We start from the raw sequence: 19337 nt of genomic DNA on the forward strand, positions 1-19337 counted from the left end.
TTTGGCATTGACAAATTGACGAGCTGGAGGTTGGAAGTCTACAGCTGCCATGCGAGCTGTGTGCTTCACTGCTGCCTTGGGGAAAAGCTCTCTTAAGGTTGTGTAAAAGCGTGTTTTGATACTCCAGCATTCGCGCGTCCCTTTTCCAGGGTGGGAAGCATCTGGCATAATTTGGTTTTATAAAGTGGATCTAACAGAGTGGCAACCCAGTAGTCAGCAGTATTTCTAATCATAAGTATATGGGGATCATGTTGCAGATAGTGCAGAAAGAAGGCACTCGCATGTCGGGTTCTACCATGAGGTCCAAGCTCATGCTGTGTTGGTGGCTGGGTAACAATGACGCTTGTTTCCTCCGGACCCTCCCGTCAACCATGAACAACAGAGAGGGGAGGATTACCCTCTTCATCTGGCAGTTGCTCGCCCATCACCTCTTCCTCATCCATTTGTTCCTCGGATCTTGCACCTTCAATAAGTTTGTCTGTTCTCACCAGCCCCCCTTGATCGCTGTAATTCACCCTCCCTTGGCATCCGCCTGTGTGACGACTATCTGAAACTTAGAGACATTATCCCTTCCGCATTCTCCTCCACTTCCTCTTCTTCTGGGACCAACCTCTCCCCCCTCAGGCTATTCAAAGTCTACTCCAGCATATAGATGACTGGAATGGTGATGTTGATGATGGCGTCGTCAGCGCTAACCATCTTAGTAGCCATTTTGAAACTGTGCAGAAGGGAGCAGAGGTCCTTAACTCCTTTCTGACATATGACATACTATCCTGTCAAGGTGGGGTGGGCCCGTTTGAGCACCGACGGGATAGTACGTCATATGCGATCAGCCGTGCTCACGGGGGAGCGAGGCTGAGTGTCAGCTATCGCAGCTGACATCCGGCACTATGTGCCAGGAGCGGTCACGGACCGCCCCCGGTACATTAACCCCCGCCACACTGCAATCAAACATGATCACAGTGTTCCGGCGGTATAGGGAAGCATCGCGCAGGGAGGGGGCTCCCTGTGGGCTTCCCTGAGACCCCCGGAGCAACGCGATGTGATCGCGTTGCTCCAAGGGTCTCCTACCTCCTCCTTCCTGCAGGCCCCGAATCCAAAATGGCCGCGGTGCTGCATCCTGGTCCAGCAGGGAGGTGGCTTACCAGGCGCCGGGAACTGTGCACGTTAGATGGCTGATCTGACGCAGTGCTCTGCAAAGTGTCAGATCAGCGATCTTAAACTATAACATGTTGCCCCCCCCCCCCCCGGGCAAGGTTATAGTGTAAAAAAAAAAAAAAAAATATTCACATGTGTAAAAAAAAAAAAAACCTAAAATGATATATTATAGATATATAGAAAAAAAAAACCGAGGCAAAAAACAATGCTTTATTATCATAACGCCAAACAAAAAGTGAAATAACACGCGATCAAAAAGACGGATATAAATAACCACGGTACCGCTGAAAACGAGCAGCCATACAGCATCATCAGCGAAAAAATAAAAAAGTTATAGTCCTCAGAATAAAGCGGTGCAAAAATAATTATTTTTTCTATAAAATAGTTTTTATCGTATAAAAGCGCCAAACATAAAAAAATGATATAAATGAGATATCGCTGTAATCGTACTGACCCGAAGAATAAAACTGCTTTATCAATTTTACCAAACGCGGAACGGTATAAACGCTCCCCCCCCAAAAAAAAATAATAAATTCATGAATAGCTGTTTTTTGGTAATTCTGCGTCACAAAAATCGGAATAAAAAGCGATCAAAAAATGTCCCGTGCCCGAAAATGTTACCAATAAAAACGTCAACTCGTCCCGCAAAAAACAAGACCTCACATGACTCTGTGGACCAAAATATGGAAAAATTATAGCTCTCAAAATGTGGTAACGCAAAAAATATTTTTTGCAATAAAAAAAAACGCATCTTTTAGTGTGTGACAGCTGCCAATCATAAAAATCCGCTAAAAAAACGCTATAAAAGTAAATCAAACCCCCCTTAGTTAGGGAAAAATTAAAAAATGTATTTATTTCCATTTTCCCATTAGGGTTGGGGCTAGGGTTAAGGCTACAGTTAGGGTTGGGGCTAAAGTTAGGGTTTGGATTACATTTACGGTTGGGAATAGGGTTGGGATTAAGGGTGTGTCAGGGTGAGGGATGTGGCTAGGGTTACCATTGGGATTAGGGGTGTGTTTGGATTAGGGTTTCAGTTATAATTCGGGGTTTCCACTGTTTAGGCACATCAGGGGATCTCCAAACGCAACATGGTGTCCCATCTCAATTCCAGTCAATTTTGCATTGAAACGTCAAATGACGCTCCTTCCCTTCCGAGCTCTGCCATGCGCCCAAACAGTGGTTTACCCCCACATACGGGATATCGGCGTACTCAGGACAAATGGCACAACAACTTTTGGGGTCTAATTTCTTCTCTTACCCTTGGGAAAATAAAAAATTGGGGGCGAAAAGATAATTTTTGTGAAAAAATATGATTTTTTATTTTTACGGCTCTGCATTATAAACTTCTGTGAAGCACTTGGTGGGTCAAAGTGCTCACCACACATCTAGATAAGCTCCTTAGGGGGTCTACTTTACAAAATGGTGTCACTTGTGGGGGGTTTCAATGTTTAGGCACATCAGGGGCTCTCCAAACGCAACATGGCGTCCCATCTCAATTCCAGTCAATTTTGCATTGAAAAGTCAAATGGCGCTCCTTCCCTTCTGAGCTCTGCCATGCGCCCAAACAGTGGTTTACCTCCACATATGGGGTATCAGCGTACTCAGGACAAATTGTACAACAACTTTTGGGGTCCATTTTCTCCTGTTACCCTTGGTAAAATAAAACAAATTGGAGCTGAAGTACATTTTTTGTGAAAAAAAGTTAAATGTTCATTTTTATTTAAACATTCCAAAAATTCCTGTGAAACACCTGAAGGGTTAATAAACTTCTTGAATGTGGTTTTGAGCACCTTGAGGGGTGCAGTTTTTAGAATGGTGACACACTTGGTTATTTTCCATCATATAGACCCCTCAAAATCACTTCAAATGAGATGTGGTCCCTAAAAAAAAAAAAAATGGTGTTGTAAAAATGAGAAATTGCTGGTCAACTTTTAACCCTTAACTCCCTAACAAAAAAAAATTTTGGTTCCAAATTGTGCTGATGTAAAGTAGACATGTGGGAAATGTTACTTATTAAGTATTTTGCGTGACATACTGTATCTCTGTGATTATAATTGTATAAAAATTAAAAGTTGGAAAATTGCGAAATTTTCGCCAAATTTCCATTTTTTTCACAAATAAACGCAGGTAATATCAAAGAAATTTTACCGCTATCATGAAGTACAATGTGTCATGAGAAAACAAACTCAGAATCATCAGGATCCGTTGAAGCGTCCCAGAGTTATAACCTCATAAAGGGACAGTGGTCAGAATTGTAAAAATTGGCCCGTTCATTAACGTGCAAACCACCCTTGGGGGTGAAGGGGTTAATCTCTGCCCACTCCGTAAACGTGATATGCGCCACGTCCGTACTGCGTTGGCCCAGGCTATAGGACATGGCATACTGTGTCCGTGCTTGTTGCTGCTGCCACAGTCACTGCAACATGTGCAGAGTGGAATTCCATTGTATCGGCACATTACATGTCAACCTGTTAACGGGCATGGACAAAGATCTCTGTTTCGATGCAAGTCGACGACCTGAGGGTTACGAATGGTGGTAATGAACACACAGCTTACGTGCTTCCTGTCGCGGCTCCCGCGCAGGTGTACTTCATCTTCCCTGTTGAGGGCAGAGCAAAGTACTGCAGTGCACAGGCACCGGGAAAGGTCAGAGAGGCCCGGCACCTGCACAATGCAGTACTTTACTCTACTCTCAACAGGACAGATCAGTACGACTGCGCAGGGGCCGCGGCAGGAAGCAAAGAAGACCTCATCGTATGAAGAAGGGAGGCGCCGGACCCGGACCGCGATGCCCATTGGACCGGACCGAACCGCCCCTGGGTGAGTATAATCTAACTTGTTCTTATCTTTCAGGTTACATTGGGGGCTTATCTACAGCATTACAGAATGCATTGCAGAATGCTGTAGCTAAACCCTGATGGCGGCAGCTGCAGATTATATACGGAATATGAGTTGACAGATTCCCTTTAACACTGCCTAATTGGGGTGAGCGCTGTCTGCGCAGTACGGAGGTGGTGGGGATTCGATCTGCACTGTTGGAACGCATGTCTCATTAAGGCAGAGGTTGAGGGCGCAGGTGGAGGCTCTAGAGGAGGCAGAAGCAGTGAAGTATTAAATGTAGAGTTTTGCGCTGAAAGCCTTGAGGATTCCAAGACTTGTGGAGCAGCGCCTGTCCCCACACAGCCACCAGAGTCACCCAGTGTCCAGTCAGTGAGATGTAACGCCCTTGGCCATGCTTACTCGTCTACGTGTCTGTGGTGAAATGCACCCTGGCAGACAGAGTTAGTCAAGGAACCGTTTCTCAGCCCTGACTTCAGTGCGTCCTGAAGTATCGGTGCAGAGAGTTGTGTTATTCTTACTCTCTGTGAAGGGTAGGAGGTAAACTATCTTCACCCCTTCCAGGATGGATTCTAGGACCCACGGGTTGGTGCATATTTCTCACCATTGTGGAAGGTAATGTGAGACGAGACCTCCTACTCTCCCTTTAGCTTCATGGTTTAATTTGACGCTGGCCCTGGGAGAGAAATAAACTTCTTCCCCGGGGCCACATTTGGGGTAGCTCCACCTTCCTGTCTTTCCTTTGCCCTCTGTACTAGAGAGGTTGTTCCTGAGGGGGCTGAAAGGACCTCTTCTTGGTACTTTTTGGTTCGAGTAGATTTTTTCTTGTCCGAAAACTTCTCAAACAAGTCATCTAAAGCTGGCACGAACATACATTTCCCCTTAAAGGGAATGGAACATAGCTTGATTTTAGATGCTACATCACTAGGGTTGATCAAAGTTTTGGATAAGAGCTTATCCGAATAGCTGCATCGGTAACCTGGATACCTGGGGCACTCCCTATAATCAGCTGCTCAGCGCGGCAGCTGCATGTGTCCCGGTTGTGTGACAGTCACAACACATGCATGGAGAACCTGTTTGATTGCACCTCAGGGGCTCTCCCAGTGGGTGTTGGCACCCGCAAACCATAACAGCAAAATCTGCACTATAATATGGCGATCCTTCCCTTTTGAGCTTTGCACTGTGCCTGAAAAGCATTTCTCGAATACATGTAGGGTGTTTGCGTACTCAGGAGAATTTTGTTCAGCAAACTGAGGTCCATTTTCCCTATTAGTCATTAGGAAAATTAAAAACTTGGGGCTAAAAGAACATTTTAGTTGTAAAATTCTTTCTTCACCACTCAATAGCATAAAAATCTGTGAGACACATATGGTGTCAATATGATCACTGCACACGTAGATTAATTCATTGGGTAGTGTAGTATGTAAAATTAGGTCATAGATGGGGGCGAGGGAGTTTCTGCTATTCTGGCACCTCAGGGGCTCTGCCAATGTGACATGGCACCCTCAAACCATTCCGACAAAATCTGAACCCCAATATGGAGCATCTTCTCTTCTGAGCTTTGCACTGTGCCTCAATAGTAGTTTTCGACCAAATATGGGGTATCGATGTACTCAAAAGAAATTGCACAACAAATTTTGGCGTCTATTGTCTCCTGCTATCCTCGTGAAAAGGAAAAAATTGGGGCTAAAATAGCTTTGTGGGATTTTTTTTTTTTCATTTTCACAGATCAACGATGTAAAATTCTGTGAAGCACTTGGGAGCTCAATGTGACCATCACATGCCTAGATAAATTCTTTGAGGGGTCTAGTTTCCAAAATGATGTCACTTGTGGGGGGTTTCCATTGTTTAGACACAACAGGGGCTCTCTAAACACAACATGACAATCGCACCCAATTCCAACAGTTTTCCAAAACGTCACTCCTTTTCTGAGCCCAGCCGTGTGCCCAAGCAGTAGTTTTTCCCCACACATGGGGTATCTGTGTACTCAGGAAATATTACTCAACAATTAGTATGGTGCAATCCCTACTGTTATCCTTGTGAAATTAAAAAGTTGGGCTAAAATAACTGTGGGAAAAATTAGATTTTTTTTATTTTCACAGCTCAACGTTATAAACTTCTGTGAAGCATCTGGGTGATTAAAGTGCTCACCACACATCTAGATACATTTCTTGAGGTGTCTAGTTTACAAAATGGGGTCACTTGTGCATAAACAGTAGAAATCCCCCACATCAGGGGCTCTCCAAAAGGGACATGGTGATCACTAATGATTCCAACAAATTGTGTTCAAAAAGTCAAATGGCACGCATTTCCTTCAAGCTCTGCCATGTGCCCAAACAGTAGTTTTCCCCCACATATGGGGAAATCGGTATACACAGCAGAAATTGCACAACAAATTTTGGGTTACATTTTTTTCTGTTACCCCCGCGAAAAAAAAAAAAAAAAATTGGGTCTAAAGTAAAAAAAAAAAAAAAAGTTAAATGTTCATTCTTTCCGTCTACATTCCAAAAATTACTGTGAAGCACTTATAGGGTTAATAGGGTTAGGGTTTTTTGCTAAATTCCCTTTTCACAAATAAACGCAATTCATACTGAAGAAATTTTACCACTACCAATGTACAATATGTCACAAAAAAACAAAATCTCAGAATCAGTGGGATCCATTGAAGCGTTCAGAGTAATTACCTCATAAAGGGACAGTCAGAATTGTAAAATTTGGCCTCGTCAGGAAGGTGCAAACAAGCGAAGGGGCGAAGGGGTTAAAAACTGCATTTTGTGATTACTTGCCTTATTCTTGTCTAATATTTACATTTGTTTGGTGATCGGAAACACTTAAGTGTGACAAACATGCAAAAGAATAGGAAATCAGGAAGGGGAAAACAAGTTTTCACACCACTGTAGTTGTGGAACCAGTGGTGTGGTCATTTCTCCAAAGTGTCCAGGAGACCTTCTTCTACACAACAATCCCAGGCCGCATATTCCTCACACTATTGTGAGCAGCCTGTGTGACCTAAACATTTCAACCTGGTTCTGTGGCTGCAGTGTCTCTGGACTGGTCTCCCATCATGCACGTCATTGGTTGGTGATTACACAGGAGCTGCTGGCAGCGTCTCTGGACTTGTCTCCATTGAGCACATCTGGGACGTTATTGGTCGGCGATTACACAGGAGCTGCCGGCAGCGTCTCTAGACTTGTCTCTATCGGGTACTTCATTGGTCGGTGATCACACAGGAGCTGCCAGCAGAGTGTCTCTAGACTTGTCTCCATCGGGTACATCGGGGACGTAATTGTTCAGTGATCACATAGGGGCTACCGGCAGCATTTCCGGACTTTATTTGTACAATCAGCAGCAGAACAGTCATCAGCCAAGCATTAATAACCTCCGTGATAGCAGCCGAGGCCGGAAGGAGCTCGTGCTCCATACTGAATATATCAAGATGCTTTGAAAAATTTGATACTATTCTTTTCATCATTTGCAGATCAGCTACATGTCTCCAACCGGTGATCTCCAGAATTCCACCACTTTACCTTCTTGATGTTGCAATTTCATTATTGAGGAGTGCATATAAACTACCTAAAGTAAAAGACACTGGGCACACCTTCCATTATTGCTGAAGGGCATGCTTGTGTTACATAAAGAAAGAATGATGCGAACAGAACCTGCCGGCTCCTCTGCACCCTGGTTTTACCACATCGAGCCAATTAGAGGGATGTAGCCCCAGGATTGAGATGCTCATTAGAACAGACACAGGATTTCATTCTCACGCTTGTGATCTTTGCAGTGGTGAAGCATCCAGGGGTCCGCTGCACTGTACACATGGGGGGCATTATGTTACAGGGCCCGGACTGTTTGCCAGCACGTTAAGAGATGAACTGGTGGAATCTGCATGGGGAATCCTGACTTTTTAGTAGTTCATTGCACTTTTATGGGGACAGATACTCTACGAAGTGACTGCCATATGTCAGAAGGTGAAGGCTAATAACTGGATAGAAATGGCTACTGCCTATGAGTCATCATCATCTTACAGGATAGGGAATTATCGAGAACACGTTGCAGGATGCTCATTTCTACAACCAGCTGAATCAATTTAGCTTTCCAAGAAGCCCCAGATTAACCAGCGTCCAATTCACAGTAACATGAGCCTCTGCTACTAATGTGCACCGTCTACATACATCTATCCAAATAAAGAGCAAATGGGCTTCCTGAAATACTTTGTGCTGCTCTCGCTCAGATTTCATACAACCCTACCCTAACTTCAGTAATCACATAGATATACACATCACAGCATACACGTGTCCTGCACTCAGTGCTGCAGGAGGAGTCAGACAAACATTCACCTGAGTAATAGGACACGGTCTGTGTCTAGCAGGTCACTACTGGAGTCCATTATGCTTTAATCAAATCACTTATCACATGTGTTATAGATCAGGCTTTCTGCCCCGTGAGCCATCATTGCTGCATCTTGGAGGTGTCTGCACGCTCTCATCACTCTGGCAGCCGCAGGCTGTCACCAGACTCCTGACTGCCATTTGGTCATCTTTGGAAGTAGCTTCTCGACAGACTCTTCGAGTGTCAGGTCGTCTCCTGCCATGTGCTGTCCATCCTCTGCTATAACGACAAGGTTGACCATCTGAGTGGTCATTACGGAGAGATCTGTTTCCACACAAATGTGTCCTTCCACTTGTCCTGAGCCCTCCTACATGAGGCTCAACGACAAAGGTGCCCAGCATAGCTTCAGTGCTTGGGACAGTAGGGTGGGAAGAGACCTGCTCAGCCTGGGGCATTTCATGTTCGCTGGTTGAGGTCTAAACAGGAGGCAAAGATGAGTTACACACAAGGCTAAGAAGGTGAAATATCAGAGGATAACAAGGTCCTCACCTCCTGGATACTGATGAAGAAGCGATTCTTCTCGGCGTCAAGGTCAATTATTCCTCCATTTGCCAATTGGCGCTCATATATCTGGCGCAGTTCTTTCTCTCTGTGTAATGTGAGCGAGTCTGGGATATATAGCTCCTGGGAAATCAGGAAAGGCAGGGGCTGAGGTTCCTAGTGCTGGCAGCTAGGAAGGGGTTAGGGTAGAAGAATATGGGGTTCTCTTACCTCTGCCTGCTGCGGCGGTGCGGCTGCCTGAAGCTTGTTAAAGTCACAGGTCAGAACAACACGACAAACTGGACATACCACAGACTCCTACAGGAAAGAGAGAGAGTGAAGCAGATGACACGAGTCAGTGGACTGTAAGGAATGGGGTCAGGAACATCTCAATCTACTCTTACCTCTCCCTGACCATTATCCCGACAGTGCTTGGCGTAGCGGCCCAGACAGAACGAATGAAAGTGATGAAAACATCTCGTCTTTGTCAGACAGTCGTCATCCTATACAAAATGGAATAATAAGAAAGCGAAACAGAATAGCAATGGCAGAAAATGGACAAATGTCTCCACTGTCCTACACAGCAACCCACCGACATGTACCCTGCTGTATGCAGAAGCTCTGGCTCTAGGTGGTCAATGTAAGACCTATGGCATGCTACATTCTTGCTCCTCACTTGCAGCTTGTGTGACTAAGAGTTCTAATTTTTAACAAAAACTGCACCAAATACTGTAGATGCCTTTGCAACTCAGTATCTTAGAGGTTTATACAAACAGTTCTTTGTATGGAGATGAGAAGACTTAAGAAGAGCAAGAAGTCTCCACAGGTCTCACATTATTTGCAGTTGTCACATGTAGATTCGGCCATAGACAACGTTGAGATGACAGAACTTCACATTCTGGGATCTGCGCCTCATCCACGATTGATTACCTGAAACTCATACAGGCAGATCACACAGTGGCCACCAGGAAGATTACTTGCTGTTAACATCTCTTTACCTTTCTATAAAAACAGAGGAGACAAGGCAGATGAGCAATGCGTTCCAAACAATACTCATCGAAGATGAAGGTGTTCAAAAAAGGCAAAGAAACCTCAAAGCTCTAGCCAAGAGCCAGAAAGTAATACCCCCCGACATAATCCCCCAGGTGCTAGCAGCTACCCAACAGTCAAAACCGTTATCCAGAAATAGGTCTTACATGATAACAGAGATCTGTGTTAATGCAAAAGACATCATTCAATAACCCTGTGTGCTGCCCGATCACCAAGATCTGCCTCCTGCCTGTGTGCTGCCCGATCACCAAGATCTGCCTCCTGCCTGGGTGCTGCCCGATCACCAAGATCTGCCTCCTGCCTGGGTGCTGCCCGATCACCAAGATCTGCCTCCTGCCTGTGTGCTGCCCGATCACCAAGATCTGCCTCCTGCCTGTGTGCTGCCCGATCACCAAGATCTGCCTCCTGCCTGTGTGCTGCCCGATCACCAAGATCTGCCTCCTGCCTGTGTGCTGCCCAATCACCAAGATCTACCTCCTGCCTGTGTGCTGCCCGGTCACCAAGATCTACCTCCTGCCTGGGTGCTGCCCGATCACCAAGATCTACCTCCTGCCTGGGTGCTGCCCGATCACAAAGATCTGCCTCCTGCCTGTGTGCTGCCCGATCACCAAGATCTGCCTCCTGCCTGTGTGCTGCCCGATCACCAAGATCTGCCTCCTGCCTGGGTGCTGCCCGATCACCAAGATCTGCCTCCTGCCTGTGTGCTGCCCAATCACCAAGATCTGCCACCTGCCTGTGTGCTGCCCAATCACCAAGATCTGCCACCTGCCTGTGTGCTGCCCGATCACCAAGATCTGCCACCTGCCTGTGTGCTGCCCGATCACCAAGATCTGCCACCTGCCTGTGTGCTGCCCGATCACCAAGATCTGCCTCCTGCCTGTGTGGTGCCCGATCACCAAGATCTGCCTCCTGCCTGTGTGCTGCCCAATCACCAAGATCTGCCTCCTGCCTGTGTGCTGCCCAATCACCAAGATCTGCCACCTGCCTGTGTGCTGCCCAATCACCAAGATCTGCCACCTGCCTGTGTGCTGCCCGATCACCAAGATCTGCCAAATGCCTGTGTGCTGCCCGATCACAAAGATCTACCTCCTGCCTGTGTGCTGCCCAGTCACCAAGATCTACCTCCTGCCTGTGTGCTGCCCGATCACCAAGATCTGCCTCCTGCCTGTGTGGTGCCCGATCACCAAGATCTGCCTCCTGCCTGTGTGCTGCCCGATCACCAAGATCTGCCTCCTGCCTGTGTGGTGCCCGATCACCAAGATCTGCCTCCTGCCTGTGTGCTGCCCGATCACCAAGATCTGCCTCCTGCCTGTGTGGTGCCCGATCACCAAGATCTGCCTCCTGCCTGTGTGCTGCCCGATCACCAAGATCTACCTCCTGCCTGTGTGCTGCCCGATCACCAAGATCTGCCTCCTGCCTGTGTGCTGCCCAATCACCAAGATCTACCTCCTGCCTGTGTGCTGCCCGGTCACCAAGATCTACCTCCTGCCTGTGTGCTGCCCGGTCACCAAGATCTACCTCCTGCCTGTGTGCTGCCCGGTCACCAAGATCTACCTCCTGCCTGTGTGCTGCCCGGTCACCAAGATCTGCCTCCTGCCTGTGTGCTGCCCAATCACCAAGATCTACCTCCTGCCTGTGTGCTGCCCGGTCACCAAGATCTACCTCCTGCCTGTGTGCTGCCCGATCACCAAGATCTACCTCCTGCCTGGGTGCTGCCCGATCACAAAGATCTGCCTCCTGCCTGTGTGCTGCCCGATCACCAAGATCTGCCTCCTGCCTGTTTGCTGCCCAATCACCAAGATCTGCCTCCTGCCTGTATGCTGCCCGATCACCAAGATCTGCCTCCTGCCTGTGTGCTGCCCAATCACCAAGATCTGCCTCCTGCCTGTGTGCTGCCCAATCACCAAGATCTGCCTCCTGCCTGTGTGCTGCCCGATCACCAAGATCTGCCTCCTGCCTGTGTGCTGCCCAATCACCAAGATCTGCCTCCTGCCTGTGTGCTGCCCAATCACCAAGATCTGCCACCTGCCTGTGTGCTGCCCGATCACCAAGATCTGCCACCTGCCTGTGTGCTGCCCGATCACCAAGATCTGCCTCCTGCCTGTGTGGTGCCCGATCACCAAGATCTGCCTCCTGCCTGTGTGCTGCCCAATCACCAAGATCTGCCACCTGCCTGTGTGCTGCCCAATCACCAAGATCTGCCACCTGCCTGTGTGCTGCCCGATCACCAAGATCTGCCACCTGCCTGTGTGCTGCCCGATCACCAAGATCTACCTCCTGCCTGTGTGCTGCCCAGTCACCAAGATCTACCTCCTGCCTGTGTGCTGCCCGATCACCAAGATCTGCCTCCTGCCTGTGTGGTGCCCGATCACCAAGATCTGCCTCCTGCCTGTGTGGTGCCCGATCACCAAGATCTGCCTCCTGCCTGTGTGGTGCCCGATCACCAAGATCTGCCTCCTGCCTGTGTGCTGCCCGATCACCAAGATCTGCCTCCTGCCTGTGTGGTGCCCGATCACCAAGATCTGCCTCCTGCCTGTGTGCTGCCCGATCACCAAGATCTACCTCCTGCCTGTGTGCTGCCCGATCACCAAGATCTGCCTCCTGCCTGTGTGCTGCCCAATCACCAAGATCTACCTCCTGCCTGTGTGCTGCCCGGTCACCAAGATCTACCTCCTGCCTGTGTGCTGCCCGATCACCAAGATCTACCTCCTGCCTGGGTGCTGCCCGATCACAAAGATCTGCCTCCTGCCTGTGTGCTGCCCGATCACCAAGATCTGCCTCCTGCCTGTTTGCTGCCCAATCACCAAGATCTGCCTCCTGCCTGTATGCTGCCCGATCACCAAGATCTGCCTCCTGCCTGTGTGCTGCCCAATCACCAAGATCTGCCTCCTGCCTGTGTGCTGCCCAATCACCAAGATCTGCCTCCTGCCTGTGTGCTGCCCGATCACCAAGATCTGCCTCCTGCCTGTGTGCTGCCCAATCACCAAGATCTGCCTCCTGCCTGTGTGCTGCCCGATCACCAAGATCTGCCTCCTGCCTGTGTGCTGCCCGATCACCAAGATCTGCCACCTGCCTGTGTGCTGCCCGATCACCAAGATCTGCCTCCTGCCTGTGTGGTGCCCGATCACCAAGATCTGCCTCCTGCCTGTGTGGTGCCCGATCACCAAGATCTGCCTCCTGCCTGTGTGGTGCCCGATCACCAAGATCTGCCACCTGCCTGTGTGCTGCCCGATCACCAAGATCTGCCACCTGCCTGTGTGGTGCCCGATCACCAAGATCTGCCTCCTGCCTGTGTGGTGCCCGATCACCAAGATCTGCCTCCTGCCTGTGTGGTGCCCGATCACCAAGATCTGCCTCCTGCCTGTGTGCTGCCCGATCACCAAGATCTGCCTCCTGCCTGTGTGCTGCCCGATCACCAAGATCTGCCTCCTGCCTGTGTGCTGCCCGATCACCAAGATCTGCCTCCTGCCTGTGTGCTGCCCAATCACCAAGATCTACCTCCTGCCTGTGTGCTGCCCGGTCACCAAGATCTACCTCCTGCCTGTGTGCTGCCCGATCACCAAGATCTACCTCCTGCCTGGGTGCTACCCGATCACAAAGATCTGCCTCCTGCCTGTGTGCTGCCCGATCACCAAGATCTGCCTCCTGCCTGTTTGCTGCCCAATCACCAAGATCTGCCTCCTGCCTGTATGCTGCCCGGTCACCAAGATCTACCTCCTGCCTGTATGCTGCCCGATCACCAAGATCTACCTCCTGCCTGGGTGCTGCCCGATCACAAAGATCTGCCTCCTGCCTGTGTGCTGCCCGATCACCAAGATCTGCCTCCTGCCTGTGTGCTGCCCGATCACAAAGATCTACCTCCTGCCTGTGTGCTGCCCGATCACCAAGATCTACCTCCTGCCTGGGTGCTGCCCGATCACAAAGATCTGCCTCCTGCCTGGGTGCTGCCCGATCACCAAGATCTGCCTCCTGCCTGTGTGCTGCCCGATCACCAAGATCTGCCTCCTGCCTGTGTGCTGCCCGATCACCAAGATCTACCTCCTGCCTGGGTGCTGCCCGATCACAAAGATCTGCCTCCTGCCTGTGTGCTGCCCGATCACCAAGATCTGCCTCCTGCCTGTTTGCTGCCCAATCACCAAGATCTGCCTCCTGCCTGTATGCTGCCCGGTCACCAAGATCTACCTCCTGCCTGTATGCTGCCCGATCACCAAGATCTACCTCCTGCCTGTGTGCTGCCCGATCACCAAGATCTACCTCCTGCCTGGGTGCTGCCCGATCACAAAGATCTGCCTCCTGCCTGTGTGCTGCCCGATCACCAAGATCTGCCTCCTGCCTGTGTGCTGCCCGATCACCAAGATCTGCCTCCTGCCTGTGTGCTGCCCAATCACCAAGATCTACCTCCTGCCTGTGTGCTGCCCGATCACAAAGATCTACCTCCTGCCTGTGTGCTGCCCGATCACCAAGATCTACCTCCTGCCTGGGTGCTGCCCGATCACAAAGATCTGCCTCCTGCCTGTGTGCTGCCCGATCACCAAGATCTGCCTCCTGCCTGTGTGCTGCCCGATCACCAAGATCTGCCTCCTGCCTGTGTGCTGCCCGATCACCAAGATCTGCCTCCTGCCTGTGTGCTGCCCGATCACCAAGATCTGCCTCCTGCCTGTGTGCTGCCCGATCACCAAGATCTGCCTCCTGCCTGTGTGCTGCCCGATCACCAAGATCTGCCTCCTGCCTGTGTGCTGCCCAATCACCAAGATCTACCTCCTGCCTGTGTGCTGCCCGGTCACCAAGATCTACCTCCTGCCTGTGTGCTGCCCGATCACCAAGATCTACCTCCTGCCTGGGTGCTACCCGATCACAAAGATCTGCCTCCTGCCTGTGTGCTGCCCGATCACCAAGATCTGCCTCCTGCCTGTTTGCTGCCCAATCACCAAGATCTGCCTCCTGCCTGTATGCTGCCCGGTCACCAAGATCTACCTCCTGCCTGTATGCTGCCCGATCACCAAGATCTACCTCCTGCCTGGGTGCTGCCCGATCACAAAGATCTGCCTCCTGCCTGTGTGCTGCCCGATCACCAAGATCTGCCTCCTGCCTGTGTGCTGCCCGATCACAAAGATCTACCTCCTGCCTGTGTGCTGCCCGATCACCAAGATCTACCTCCTGCCTGGGTGCTGCCCGATCACAAAGATCTGCCTCCTGCCTGTGTGCTGCCCGATCACCAAGATCTGCCTCCTGCCTGTGTGCTGCCCGATCACCAAGATCTGCCTCCTGCCTGTGTGCTGCCCGATCACCAAGATCTACCTCCTGCCTGGGTGCTGCCCGATCACAAAGATCTGCCTCCTGCCTGTGTGCTGCCCGATCACCAAGATCTGCCTCCTGCCTGTTTGCTGCCCAATCACCAAGATCTGCCTCCTGCCTGTATGCTGCCCGGTCACCAAGATCTACCTCCTGCCTGTATGCTGCCCGATCACCAAGATCTACCTCCTGCCTGTGTGCTGCCCGATCACCAAGATCTACCTCCTGCCTGGGTGCTGCCCGATCACAAAGATCTGCCTCCTGCCTGTGTGCTGCCCGATCACCAAGATCTGCCTCCTGCCTGTGTGCTGCCCGATCACCAAGATCTGCCTCCTGCCTGTGTGCTGCCCAATCACCAAGATCTACCTCCTGCCTGTGTGCTGCCCGATCACAAAGATCTACCTCCTGCCTGTGTGCTGCCCGATCACCAAGATCTACCTCCTGCCTGGGTGCTGCCCGATCACAAAGATCTGCCTCCTGCCTGTGTGCTGCCCGATCACCAAGATCTGCCTCCTGCCTGTGTGCTGCCCGATCACCAAGATCTGCCTCCTGCCTGTGTGCTGCCCGATCACCAAGATCTGCCTCCTGCCTGTGTGCTGCCCAATCACCAAGATCTGCCTCCTGCCTGTGTGCTGCCCAATCACCAAGATCTGCCTCCTGCCTGTGTGCTGCCCGATCACCAAGATCTGCCCCTGCCTGTGTGCTGCCCGATCACCAAGATCTGCCTCCTGCCTGTGTGCTGCCCGATCACCAAGATCTGCCTCCTGCCTGTGTGCTACATGATCTCCTCTCTTGGCTGCATGAAACATCTCATCATACGGAGATGCAGAACTACCAAAAATACTAACCTCAATCAGTGTATACAGAACTGGACTTCCCACAGATTGTAAAGCAGTTGTGCGCAGAATGCTAATAAAACTGCAAGAAAAACAAATTAGAGACATTAGCAATATGCAATTCCAAATAAGAGTAAAGGAAATCTACCAAACAGCAGTTCCCAGGTGAATATCCACTCTATGTACGGCACATGTGGTATCTCCTCCCGTGTTATCAGTCCTGGTGTATATTCCCCATGTATGGCACATGTGGTATCTCCTCCCGTGTTATCAGTCCTGGTGTATATTCCCCATGTACGGCACATGTGGTATCTCCTCCCGTGTTATCAGTCCTGGTGTATATTTCCCATGTACGGCACATGTGGTATCTCCTCCCGTGTTATCAGTCCTGGTGTATATTCCCCATGTACGGCACATGTGGTATCTCCTCCCGTGTTATCAGTCCTGGTGTATATTCCCCATGTATGGCACATGTGGTATCTCCTCCCGTGTTATCAGCCCTGGTGTATATTCCCCATGTATGGCACATATGGTATCTCTTCCCGTGTTATCAGTCCTGGTGTATATTCCCCATGTATGGCACATGTGGTATCTCCTCCCGTGTTATCAGCCCTGGTGTATATTCCCCATGTGGTATCTCCTCCCGTGTTATCAGTCCTGGTGTATATTCCCCATGTATGGCACATGTGGTATCTCTTCCCGTGTTATCAGTCCTGGTGTATATTCCCCATGTATGGCACATGTGGTATATCCTCCCGTGTTATCAGCCCTGGTGTATATTCCCCATGTACGGCACATGTGGTATCTCCTCCCGTGTTATCAGCCCTGGTGTATATTCCCCATGTGGTATCTCCTCCCGTGTTATCAGTACTGGTGTATATTTCCCATGTACGGCACATGTGATATCCCCTCCCGTGCTATCAGCCCTGGTGTATATTTCCCATGTACAGCACATGTGGTATCTCCTCCCGTGTTATCAGCCCTGGTGTATATTCCCCATGTGGTATCTCCTCCCGTGTTATCAGCCCTGGTGTATATTTCCCATGTACGGCACATGTGGTATCTCCTCCCGTGTTATCAGTACTGGTGTATATTCCCCATGTACGGCACATGTGATATCCCCTCCCGTGTTATCAGTCCTGGTGTATATTCCCCATGTACGGCACATGTGGTATCTCCTGCCATGTTATCAGTACTGGTGTATATTTCCCATGTATGGCACATGTGGTATCTCCTCCCGTGTTATCAGTACTGGTGTATATTTCCCATGTACGGCACATGTGGTATCTCCTGCCATGTTATCAGTACTGGTGTATATTTCCCATGTACGGCACATGTGGTATCTCCTGCCATGTTATCAGTACTGGTGTATATTTCCCATGTATGGCACATGTGGTATCTCCTCCCGTGTTATCAGTACTGATGTATATTTCCCATGTATGGCACATGTGGTATCTCCTCCCGTGTTATCAGTACTGATGTATATTCCCCATGTACGGCACATGTGGTATCTCCTCCCGTGTTATCAGTACTGATGTATATTTCCCATGTATGGCACATGTGGTATCTCCTCCCGTGTTATCAGTACTGATGTATATTTCCCATGTATGGCACATGTGGTATCTCCTCCCGTGTTATCAGTACTGGTGTATATTTCCCATGTACGGCACATGTGATATCCCCTCCCGTGCTATCAGCCCTGGTGTATATTTCCCATGTACGGCACATGTGGTATCTCCTCCCGTGTTATCAGCCCTGGTGTATATTCCCCATGTGGTATCTCCTCCCGTGTTATCAGCCCTGGTGTATATTTCCCATGTACGGCACATGTGGTATCTCCTCCCGTGTTATCAGTACTGGTGTATATTCCCCATGTACGGCACATGTGATATCCCCTCCCGTGTTATCAGTCCTGGTGTATATTCCCCATGTACGGCACATGTGGTATCTCCTGCCATGTTATCAGTACTGGTGTATATTTCCCATGTATGGCACATGTGGTATCTCCTCCTGTGTTATCAGTACTGGTGTATATTTCCCATGTACGGCACATGTGGTATCTCCTGCCATGTTATCAGTACTGGTGTATATTTCCCATGTACGGCACATGTGGTATCTCCTGCCATGTTATCAGTACTGGTGTATATTTCCCATGTATGGCACATGTGGTATCTCCTCCCGTGTTATCAGTACTGGTGTATATTTCCCATGTACGGCACATGTGGTATCTCCTGCCATGTTATCAGTACTGGTGTATATTTCCCATGTACGGCACATGTGGTATCTCCTGCCATGTTATCAGTACTGGTGTATATTTCCCATGTATGGCACATGTGGTATCTCCTCCCGTGTTATCAGTACTGATGTATATTTCCCATGTATGGCACATGTGGTATCTCCTCCCGTGTTATCAGTACTGATGTATATTCCCCATGTACGGCACATGTGGTATCTCCTCCCGTGTTATCAGTACTGATGTATATTTCCCATGTATGGCACATGTGGTATCTCCTCCCGTGTTATCAGTACTGATGTATATTTCCCATGTATGGCACATGTGGTATCTCCTCCCGTGTTATCAGTACTGATGTATATTTCCCATGTATGGCACATGTGGTATCTCCTCCCGTGTTATCAGTACTGATGTATATTTCCCATGTATGGCACATGTGGTATCTCCTCCCGTGTTATCAGTACTGATGTATATTTCCCATGTATGGCACATGTGGTATCTCCTGCCATGTTATCAGCCCTGGTGTATATTCCCCATGTATGGCACATGTGGTATCTCCTCCCGTGTTATCAGTACTGATGTATATTTCCCATGTATGGCACATGTGGTATCTCCTCCCGTGTTATCAGTACTGATGTATATTTCCCATGTATGGCACATGTGGTATCTCCTGCCATGTTATCAGCCCTGGTGTATATTCCCCATGTACGGCACATGTGGTATCTCCTCCCGTGTTATCAGTCCTGGTGTATATTCCCCATGTATGGCACATGTGGTATATCCTCCCGTGTTATCAGTCCTGGTGTATATTCCCCATGTACGGCACATGTGGTATGTCCTCCCGTGTTATCAGCCCTGGTGTATATTCCCCATGTACGGCACATGTGATATTCCCTCCTGTGTAATCAGGTCTTTACACTGTCAGTGCTATATTACACATCCCTTGTCGGCAGAGTGATGGCGCGCTGGCTCACATACATCATGTCTATTATACTGTACATATTACACATTTCCCATCATGCAGTCTGTTAGCTCCTCTTAAGGTACCTTCACACGAAACG

General features: G+C 49.4%; 1 protein-coding gene across 3 annotated transcripts in view; it reads right to left on the bottom strand.

Annotated features, from left to right (window-relative positions):
• Positions 1 to 2554: 2554 nt before the first annotated feature.
• RNF25 (ring finger protein 25) overlaps positions 2555 to 19337 on the bottom strand; it is a 57421-nt gene continuing 40638 nt past the window's right edge. The window contains exons 5-10 of one of the 3 annotated variants that reach the window (XM_077273580.1): positions 16056 to 16125; positions 9796 to 9867; positions 9270 to 9368; positions 9097 to 9183; positions 8875 to 9009; positions 2555 to 8801 (exon numbers count right to left, since the gene is read on the bottom strand). In XM_077273580.1, coding sequence (XP_077129695.1) covers positions 8415 to 8801; positions 8875 to 9009; positions 9097 to 9183; positions 9270 to 9368; positions 9796 to 9867; positions 16056 to 16125 — 850 coding nt within the window. In that variant the 3' untranslated portion in view covers positions 2555 to 8414. The remainder of the gene's footprint in view (positions 8802 to 8874; positions 9010 to 9096; positions 9184 to 9269; positions 9369 to 9795; positions 9868 to 16055; positions 16126 to 19337) is intronic. The other 2 variants (XM_077273578.1, XM_077273579.1) reach the window with 2 other exon arrangements.

The sequence above is a fragment of the Ranitomeya variabilis genome, chromosome 7 (genome assembly GCF_051348905.1).
Source record: "Ranitomeya variabilis isolate aRanVar5 chromosome 7, aRanVar5.hap1, whole genome shotgun sequence".
NCBI lineage: Eukaryota > Metazoa > Chordata > Amphibia > Anura > Dendrobatidae > Ranitomeya > Ranitomeya variabilis.